Source organism: Calidris pugnax, unplaced genomic scaffold (genome assembly GCF_001431845.1).
Source record: "Calidris pugnax isolate Ruff unplaced genomic scaffold, ASM143184v1 scaffold171, whole genome shotgun sequence".
Taxonomy (NCBI): domain Eukaryota; kingdom Metazoa; phylum Chordata; class Aves; order Charadriiformes; family Scolopacidae; genus Calidris; species Calidris pugnax.
In genome coordinates, this window is record NW_015091064.1 from 4,804,254 (window position 1) to 4,814,433 (window position 10,180).

General features: G+C 43.3%; 1 protein-coding gene across 2 annotated transcripts; it reads right to left on the bottom strand.

Moving 5' to 3' along the window:
• Positions 1 to 423: 423 nt before the first annotated feature.
• ODC1 (ornithine decarboxylase 1) lies at positions 424 to 10,174 on the bottom strand. Of its 2 annotated transcripts, none has more exons than XM_014956893.1 (12): positions 10,034 to 10,174; positions 7,391 to 7,493; positions 7,069 to 7,214; positions 6,726 to 6,899; positions 6,389 to 6,561; positions 5,974 to 6,108; positions 5,735 to 5,816; positions 5,330 to 5,413; positions 3,841 to 4,003; positions 3,641 to 3,753; positions 3,145 to 3,359; positions 424 to 907 (listed from the first exon to the last, which is right to left on the bottom strand). In XM_014956893.1, exons 3-12 carry the CDS (start codon positions 7,168 to 7,170, stop codon positions 766 to 768), a joined length of 1,383 nt encoding a protein of 460 aa, XP_014812379.1. In that variant the 5' UTR covers positions 7,171 to 7,214; positions 7,391 to 7,493; positions 10,034 to 10,174; the 3' UTR covers positions 424 to 765. The 2 variants fall into 2 exon arrangements, with proteins under 2 accessions (XP_014812379.1, XP_014812380.1); XM_014956894.1 differs by having other exon boundaries at positions 9,997 to 10,174.
• Between the last annotated feature and the right edge of the window lie 6 nt (positions 10,175 to 10,180).

Consider the following 10,180-nt stretch of genomic DNA (forward strand, 5'->3'; position numbering starts at 1 on the left):
CAGACATGGAGCTTGTGGTGTACTCTCAGTGATGAGCAGATGTGGTTAGATAGCAATCACTCCTGGCCACAGCAGTCGTACAACAAATGTGAATAAAAAAGGGCACTGCATTGAACTTGCAATACACAACTATGTTAAGCCCATGTTCAATAGTGAAAGACAAATGTGACTCCACAAGAATGTGAGCAGTATTCAACTTGTTGCTAGTGAAATTTTTTCTAGTCACATATTAAAAAAAGAGACAATTTAGTTTCCCTATCCATTAAGGGGTTCCTTCACTTCATTAAGCTGGGAGGCCAAGCAATTGTATTGTTGATTTACTAATAAGCTCTGGGCTCACAGCATCTGGTCTGCCTCCATATATGCTATATAAGCCATCCATGACACATTAATTTTTAACAGATTGACCAAACACAGGACCAGTTATTTCAATATACTTTATTTTAAAACAGGTAGGTCACAAAACACTAAGCTTAGCCCGTTCTGCCATACACAAGCTACAAATACTTGTTTGACAGTTGAGGGTCAGTCTTTAGTAGCATACATGAAAAGTGAATAAAAATCCATATAAAACAATATTCAAATAGTTTCCATAGGAACACAGATAATTGTGACCCATCTCCTAGTCATTTTTGTTGCATTTATGCCAAACCTAAACTTTAAAAAAAAAAAAATCACTTAAAAATTCTAGCAAGAATTAAGTTAATGGTCCCCCAAATGCCCTAAATTCGATGACTAACCTTGCAGTTAATTACTAAATATTACCTATACATTGATACTAGCTGAAGCACAAGTTGCTGGATATTCAATTCCGCTTTCCCAGGCACAAGAGAGTGGCAGACTAGCAACATCCTGCTCCTCCACTTCAGCTAGGAACCCTCGCTCCTTGATCTGCTGCATTAGTTGCCTAGAAAAAAAAAAAAAAGAAAAGCAACAGTCAAAAAGTGCTTCACTACAATGTGGCAGAAAGAAGGTAATCAAGGTACCTTTTTTTTTTTTACTTCCAGAGAGCATGAAATGAACTCTTTGTTCATCATCTGCAATCCAGACGACATTACCAGGGAGGGGGCTCAAATAATCAAAGCAGAGTCTGTGCAGGGCGCTTGTGGCCTTAGGGCAAGGGCCAAAACCAAGCAGTTTGCACCATTTCTGGGTAGGATCTAGATCTGCAAAGATGTGCCTGTACCCCTGTAGTGACATCTGTATACCATATGTTTATACAGATTTAATGACTTGGTGCTCAGTAGTTCAGCATTTCACACCTATGGCACTGACTATCCTTTATCCCACTCCCTCACATTCCTGGGTAACTTGAATCAAGTAAGACTAGGGCTGCCAGACTAAGAATGTAAGGGAGCTGACCAGTTAGAACCGTGCAACTCCTCCTATACTCAGATTGGAGTTGTACTGAAAGACAAGCTCAGAAGAACTTCAGCTGACTGAGTTTTTAGGCTTATACTATGTTGTCCTGGTTTCAGCTGGGAAAGAGTTAATTTTCTTTCTAGTGACTGCTGTGAGAGGAATGTCAATAATGCATACCGTTTTAGTTGTTGCTAAGCGATGTTTATGCTTTTCAAGTACTCTTTTCAGCTTCCCATCAGCTTTCATTATTATTATTTTTATTTTCCTTTTCTGTTACTGTTCCTATTCAAAAGCCTTTATCTCAACCCAGATGTTTTTTTTCCTTTCCCTTCCCCCTTTTTCTCCCCTGCCAATCTGGGGGAAGGAGGAGAACTGCGTGAGCAGCTGGGTAGTCCTAGCTGTCGGCTGAGGTTAAACCACAAGATATACCAAGGCGAGAAGTTGTGCTATTAGATGGCTCCCTATATACTACTAGCTTTTATTTAGACATACATAGTCATCTTGCCCCTTATCTTTCATAGTTATCTAGCCACAAATTTATTTGTACATCTTTATGCACACAGATTACATTCCGAAAAGCTCTTGCCTGTGCTAGAAAGATCTAAACTGTATCAATCAAGTTACATCTCCCTCAGTTAAGGGCCAACTTGCATGACAGAATTTTCTTGCCAAAACGGAAGATGCAGGGAGTCATGTTGGGCTGAAGGAGGGCTGTAAGTCTTCCATGATTGTTATTGTCCACATAGTTAAGCTCAGCATGCCTCAGACTAAGTACTGCATTTTAACAGAAACCCAGCACTATAGTGGAAGAGCTAATTATTCTCTTGCAGAGCCATTTTTAGATCAATTAGACGCAAGTTTGGTGTCGTACAAGAAGCTTCCTCTTACTGTTCTGGCAGGAAATCCCCTGAACTTAAGCATTTTTAGTAAATCTGAAAGCAACCCAATAGCAAAGTTGATCAGGCTTTAGGGTAATACTGCTGCCCAAATGCTCTCTGCCAGTTTAGTAGGTAGACTTTAATACAGAGGTAAGGGCTTCCTCTTGCAGGAAACCCTGCTTTTATAGAAGATGCAGTAATCTTCTTGCGCAGTAACCTGTCTTGCACAGAAGAGCATGCAGGTTACTTTAAACAACTGTTTAAGGTGCACAGTTTCATGGTATCCTTACACTCAAGAGGTGGGTCCTGCTTTCTTTGCTTACCTGTTTAGTAACTTCCCATGGAGATCTAGCACTCTGCACTGAGCAATGAGCCAGAGCTCAACCTAAACCAAGGAACAGCTCTCAAATACAGACAGATCATATTGCAAAGCAGCACTGTTAAGCGTTCCTACGCCCTGCAGTCAGGATTTAGCAAGCTAGTAATGTAGAAGACAGTGTACTATTAGAACTATGATTGACTGATCTCGAATTACTGGTCACAGAGGCTAACTGTAAAGATCTGTAATGATTCTATACATTGTGCAAGAATGAAAAAAAAATAAAACACACCAGCTACAAGCCCAGGTTAATGAAAAGACTCCTAACATTACCCCTTTGGAAGCACCTCTCCTGGAAATTAATACATCAGAGAAAAGGAGTAATTGGTAGTGTTAGCATTATTCTAAGCACACACCAAAAACCCTCAGAGCCATTGCCTTCTTCCACAACACCAGGAGATTTTATAAGAGCTATGGCACTAAAACTATGGCCCTGTTTGCTAAGGGGCAGCCAACTGCCATGAGCTATTCACCACAGTAATCCGTATCAAAAGCGCTGATGAATCGAGATACTTAATTACTAACCATGCTGGTCTTGACATCACATAGTGTATTGTTGGCCTCTGGAATCCATTGAAAGTAGAAGCTGCTGCAACAGTATAGGCACCCATGTTTTCAAACAGGATCCAGTCACCAACTTGCAACTCTGGCATGTTAAAACGCTCAACAATACGATCTAGGCCATCACACGTTGGTCCCCATATGCTGCAGGAATAGCAGCTGTCATCTGGTTTAGGCCGCTACAGAAGAGAGTTGAGTACAGTTAGTCTGACTATCAAAACAGAGCTTCCACAAGTAATACAGTAATTAGTATAGCATTCCACCTCAGAGAGGAGGAAGACCTGCTTGCAGGTCCTTCTCTGCCCTTGGCTTTGATTTAACTCCACTGCATACTTCATATATCAAATGCCAAATTCTGGTGATGTGAAGGGAGGGGTGAACTGAGAAGTGACCTCTGTGACGAGGATTTTCCTACATCTACCATAGATGACCAGTATGTGATACTTATGAACGACCATACCTTTTGCAGAACTGGTTTAACATGTGCATGATCATACAAGATGCAGTTGAATGATCCATAGACTCCATCATTAACATAATACATAAGAGTTTTGTCATTTGCATCATCTTCATCTGGAAAAAGTTGAGATACCAGTAAGAGAATGCTTGGAAAGAAAGACACAGTTGGCTTTAAGTAAGACTAGGTTTAGATTTACATACCATCAGAACCTGTTTGCTCCTTTAATACAATTTTTTTTGCAATGATGTTGACTGCCAGCGTGAATGCTGATGCAACATAGTATCTTCCTGGCTCAGCAATAATATTTACTCCAGAATCCGAAGGAAAGTATTTATCCAGCGCTGGGTTGATTACACTTGTGATCTAGGGAAGAATCAGTTGCCAATATTACAACTTCAGCAGTTACTCAGGTGCTATTTTAGAAGTCAGAGACGAAGTCAGACTTTCATGCTCACAATGATATACTGGTCAAGTGTGTAATAACTATTAGCACATTGTAAACTCTATTGATTGCTTTTGCTTTATTTTCCCATTCCGAGTTCTGTTTGCAATTAAGTTTGCACAAAGCAACAAAAGCAGATGTCACTTCCCACTTAAAAATTTAAGTGACCAAACAGTTTGAGTCTAAAGGAAATCAGCCCTCCTAGACTCATTAAACCAGCATTAATGCCCTGCAAATCCTCACACTTCAATTTTAATTTCTAGTCCACTTGTAAATTCTGCTAATCAGGTAATAGCCCCCAGCTTACTGCATCCTAAAGAAGCCATCTCACAGGACCTTAAGAATACAGAAGGCTTTGTCATCACCTTTGAAATTCAGTTGCCTGCACAAACAGTTATTTCCAAGTTCTGAAGTTATCAGTGACTATTAAGCTACCTCCAGCCACAGCGTGACTGTGCTATGCCATGGACCCCAACGACAACATCATTTGCTCTCGATGCTTCATGTAAGCCAATACTGCACTGTGAGAAGCCAGCCTTCATGAAGAGGTATTACTAGCGAGACATTAGCTCACACTATTATCAGGAGACTCACTTTCTGTAACTTGTTTTCTGTCTTCTTGTGTTAATATGTAACATGTCACCACATTAAGTGACAGTGGTTAAATTTAATCTAAGTCTAACCTAACCACATCAGGTTAGACTGGCAGGTGCTCTCACAACGCTGCTCTAAGTGGAAGTCCTATTAATTCCCAGCCACCTTGTCTCTTCTGAAAGCAGAGCTATTTCTATGTAAAAGCAGACTGGAGAACACTGATCAATTAAAAAATGATCTAAAAGCTAGTTCTAAATCAGATAACTGATCTAGTTTGCTGTCACCCCGACGGACAGTATGGGTTCAGGACTACCTTTTCACCCTACTTGGGAGCACTGCCCATCTAGATAGTCTGAAGTACAGCATCAACTGGAAGAAGTCCATGCCAGTAAGAATCAAGTCTGCAATTAAAACCTGATTTACAAGTTTGGTATCTCTGCATGTCTATACATTTAGTTACGTATCTAACAGGTTCATCCAACTTTCAGTTTTCAAATTAATTCCCCTTTTCCTCTAAATTTAGTTTCTAACCAAGCAGACAAATTTTCTTGCAAATGTATCTACATACAAACAGAAAAAAGCAAGATCTTGTTTAGACCAGATCAACATTCAAAGAGACTCCACATCTTGAAAAGTTCTTAGCAAAGCTATACCTCTTCAAATTTAAGCTTGACATCTTCAGAGCCAGGGAAGCCACCACCAATATCAAGCAGATACATATTGAAGCCAAGTTCAGCCTAAAATGAGATTAATGACAACACTGTCAAGAAAGCAGTTCTCAGTGTATCATTTTTACCTTAGGTAGTAATGTAAAGCCACTTCATTAATACTTGGAACAGGGCTAGCTCATTCTGTTCAAGTAATAGTTACTTGAGTTTGAGCTGCTGATTCTTGCACACCTGTAGATGAGTTTTGCAGAATCAAAGTGAGGCATCATGACCTCAAGAACTCCAACAACATGAAATTAGCAACTTTTAATCCCGTAACAGTTTTACACTTGATTCAGTTCTGCCACAACAGTTGAGCAGTAGTTTCAGAGAAAGTAAAACTCTACTTACTCCCATATCAAACACACAGCGGGCATCAGAAATGGCTTGAACAAAGGTGTCTGGGTCTGTACATCCACTTCCAACATGGAAACTACAAAGAGATACAAGGTATCAGTTGCTATTTGGCAAATTAGTTAAAAATCTTGTACAAAACTCAAGTTACCATATGCAAAGGCATCTCTATTATCAGGAGGACCCTTTAAAGAAATCCATCTTAGTGTGACTGTATTTTGATATTATCAACTCACCTAACTCCAATGATAGCAAGGTCAAGTTCTTTTGCACGCTCCAGAAGCAGCCTGCTAGTCTTAAGTGTAGCTCCAAATTTAACACTCAGACGACAAACTGCTTTGGAGTCATCAGTTGTAATGCGCAAGACTAACCTAGAAACGGGAAAAAACGAGGGTCTAAGTTCCAGTATAAGAGACATCATTATCAGGCAGGCATGACCTTAGAACAAGGCTGAGCTTAAACATACGAGCTTTCCTGTCTGTCTCTTCCTAATGTATAGTAAGCTATAGAGGACTACATTTCACTGGCTAAAAGTAGGCTTTTTTTCTCATTTTGCAGCTTAACTAACGAAGAACAAGTTTAAGATAACAGCAGATGCTTCTGTAACTCGGGAACTCAAGCAAGAATTACATAACAATTAGCAAAACTTACTTGGCTTTTGGATGGGCCCTTGCAACTTTCATTAGTTCTACTTCACTATCAAATGTCATCATCTGTACACCACTGCTGGCAGCATGTTTGATTTGAGATACTTGTTTGCAGGGATTTGCATATATTATTCGTTCAGGAGGTACACCAATGCTCTGTACCAGCTGTATTTCCGTCTGCAAAAAAAAGAACAGATTACACTTGTGAAAGATATTCCTAGATGGATGATCAAGCTAATCAGTGCAACAAAAGCAACACTGCTTGGTTATGCTTAATTTTATATCAGCACATCTTGTGAAGCTGAACATATACTAAAGTCAGAGCACAGTCAAGATCTTACCTTACTGGCGCAATCAAATCCTGCACCAAGAACAGCAAGTGTCTTCACTACAGCTTTGCTGTCATTGCATTTTACAGCATAGAAGGGGGTTACCCGAGGAAGGGCTTTATGCCAGCGCATGTGCTTCTTTACAATATCACCGAGGTCAGCAACATAGAAGGCATCTTTATCGTCCTAGAGCAAACACACATCTTACAGTTACAAACAATGGATAACAGGATAAGCCCAGAGGTCAGCATTTGAAAAAGAGGCTGCCTTGCAGAAGATCTGCAAAGACAACTTGTTCCATTAGTTTATAAATAGGTAGCATCATGAAATGCAGTGATTTTCCTATCATACTTACAGAAGATGACACTTCGTTTATTTTTTGGTCAAGGATATCCTTGGCAGTAAAGCCTTCGTCAAGGAAGGTGAATTCAAACTCTTCATTGCTGAAGTTACTCATGATTTCGGAGATTTCAGATTTATGTGAAAGGATATAAGTACAAACTGTTGATACGAAAAAACGAAACCATTCAGTACTTCATTTACATTAATACAGTTTACATTCACTACTTCACTTAAATTCATATAGTTATTATATGACCACTACATCATGGTCATATAATTTACAATTGCACAATTCCTCCAGTGATCACTAATAGTAGCATAGATTAGGAACTTACATAGATGATGAGACAGATTTAGTCAGAACCAAGGAGGCAGTCCACTAAATCTTGCTAGCTTGAAGGCAAGTTCTCTGTTCAGCAACTGTATGATATACTCAACCTATTAAAAGAAAAAAAAACAAACAACAAACAAATACTGTCAAATATTATTGGTCTAAGTCCCAGTAAGTTTACACTGTCTTTACCACCACATCAGAGCTGTTAATATTATGGCTAGTGCCAGATTTTTTTTTTTTTCAAGCACACTTAAGGACCATTATAGCTCACCAGCTTCTGGGAAAAAAGGTTTACATGTTACTACAGACAAAATCAGCTGTTACTGACTTCTGAGTAGTAACAGCTCTCACTGGGTCAAAGCCAGCTGAATATTGGGATTCTCACTACAGCTCAGACTGTGCATAAACCAGCTGCGAGACCAGGGCTTTCCTTGAGGTTGCTCTGTTGGTGGTACAGAGCTCCTGTCACCTCCAGGCTACATGAAAAGAAAACCTCAGCTGTCAGGAGTGGCAGATACACACTGAAAGAGTGGCTCCTAACTGTGATCTGCAGACAAAGTCTTATCAGTGATCCCAACTAACCCTTTCTAACAGAATTTTACAGCAGTCCATAATAAATCTTCACTGTTAACAGAAGTCTACCAGCCCAGTAGAAAGTCCCTTAAGAACCAGAACTAAAAGAGCAAAAGCACATTCCTCTGCCATCACAGACCTATGAAGTCCATGGCAAAGTGTATGGGTCATCTTTTTACTGGGTAATCCAAATAGAGAATGACAGTCTACTCCATTAAGCCGTTAACTCAAGCAGAAGCGTGTGCTGCCTTTTAAAGACCTCAGCATTGCAAGTGACTCACAGGGAAGATATGGTTTCATGTAACCAGGTCCAGCCCTCTGCCTTCTCTCAGCACTTTTTACACTCAATCTACTCAGGCAAATTTGGACTGAAGATTATGCAAACTCTAAATTATTCACTAACCTTTAGTTACATTGCTGTTCCCTCTATTTTCAAAAAGGCTGGCTATAAACCCAATGAATGTCTTATAGCTGTCACAGATAAACAAGATTCTAAAACCAACAGAACTATTCACTCACTGTAGACTTGAATCCATCAAACTTTATCTACTGAATGACTCTGAAAACTCAGTGATTATACAACTCCAATTCACACTTCAAACACGTGATACCTGAACTGCCTGTGTCAAGAACTACTCCACATCTTTTGATTGATTCCCACTTACCAGACACAAACCAGATTTAAGATTCAAGCTAGATTAAGCTTTAACTCTAATGAAATAAACCCTAACAATCCATTGACCCTCATCCTCCCCCTGCTCTTATTCACATGCAGTGTTAATTCTCCTAGAAGCCAGATTAAAGTCTTCTCTTAAAAGCCTCTTTGAAAGGACCTTAAGAAATAGCAAATTAAACACTTCTCGGGAAGCTGTTTGTTACCAAAGAGAACCTGCACCTTATGGTAGGATGATTTCAATAAGATGTTGCAGCTTTGCAGAAAACAGTTCAGGGACTTCTAGCTGTGTTTAAGACAAGTGCAACCATCGGAAAGAATTTAGTTCATCCTCCCCTCTGCACAGAGCTGCACCAAAAGCACTTTTCCCATTGCCCTCTAAAAGGTGAATTACTTTTGCTGGTCACAGCAGACTTTGTTAAGAACTTCCTGCAAGCTTTCCATCCCCACCTTACTGCACAACTTTTAACTACGGTGTAATTACACAGAACACAGGCAGCACACCATGCAAACTGTAGCCTCCCAGCGTCTCTATTTCTATTCGGACTGTGGGCAAAGCGCCTGCAGCTTCATCTGAGCTCATTTCAGAAGTTGCCCTCCAGAACATTCCCTTATCCAGCGGCTGTATTTAGGCGCAGCTGAGTCACGCCTGCAGGCTCCGGACCCAGAGACCGCTGCTGCGGCTGGACGGGGTGCCCCAGGCGGGTTCGCAGACGGCCCCTGTGGGGAAGGACACGGCCGCCCCGCTCTCACCGCCCGTCTCTCTCCCTCTAAGCCCGTATGGCCCCATAGCCGAGCCGGCTCCCCGGCAGCGGGGCCACCCAGCCCTCCAGCGCCGAGCCCTCCCCAGGCAGCTGCCCGGCTTGCCCCGGGAGGGGGACACGACACCTTCATCACCCCCCACTTCACCCCGCGGCTCGGCCCCCCCACCCCCGGGACCCTCGCGGGGATGGGCCGGCGCCCCGCAGGAGAGAAGGGCTCCCGGCTTGTGCTGCGGGCAAGCGCCTTGCCCACGGGCGAGCAAGGCCGTGCTGCGGGCGAGTTAAAGCCGCCCCACGGCCCCCCCCATCCCTCTGCCCGGCACCTGCCTCTCCCCACCCCGGCACAGGCCGGCGGCCACGCCGGAGCCCTCCCCTCCCCCGCTGCCGGGACGCGCCGCCAACACCTCCCCGGGCAGGCCGGCCCGACTCGTTCGCAGCCGCCCCGGAGCCTGGGGATTCCCCGGGCGCGGAAGGAAGGAGGGAGGGAGGGAGGCCCCATGCCCGGCGGCAGGAGCCGGCGCCCAGCCCGGCCCGCTTGGCAGCGGCCCCGCAGACACGTGGCTCGGCGCCGGGCCGCCTTCCCACCCCGGGCCCCCTTACCCCTCCGCGGCGCGGCCCGGCCCGGCGCTCCCCTCACCTCACGCCGCTGCGGCGGGAGCTGCTGTCAACCAACCCCTCGGTGCCCGGTCCCCGCCTCACTCCGAGCCGCTGCTGCTGCCGCCTCCTCCTCCTCCTGCCAGCCGGGCGGGGTGCGAGGAGCCGGGAGGAGCGGGGGGCCGGCGGG

Excerpts from the sequence above, each read along its gene's own strand:
- ODC1 (XM_014956893.1), bottom strand. The coding sequence starts at position 7,170 with ATGAGTAACTTCAGCAATGAAGAGTTTGAATTCACCTTCCTTGACGAA. Across the intron at positions 3,360-3,640 it reads TTAAACCAGTTCTGCAAAAG|CGGCCTAAACCAGATGACAG; the intron begins GTATGGTCGTTC and ends TCTCTTCTGTAG. Across the intron at positions 908-3,144 it reads GTGATGTCAAGACCAGCATG|GCAACTAATGCAGCAGATCA; the intron begins GTTAGTAATTAA and ends TTTTTTTTCTAG.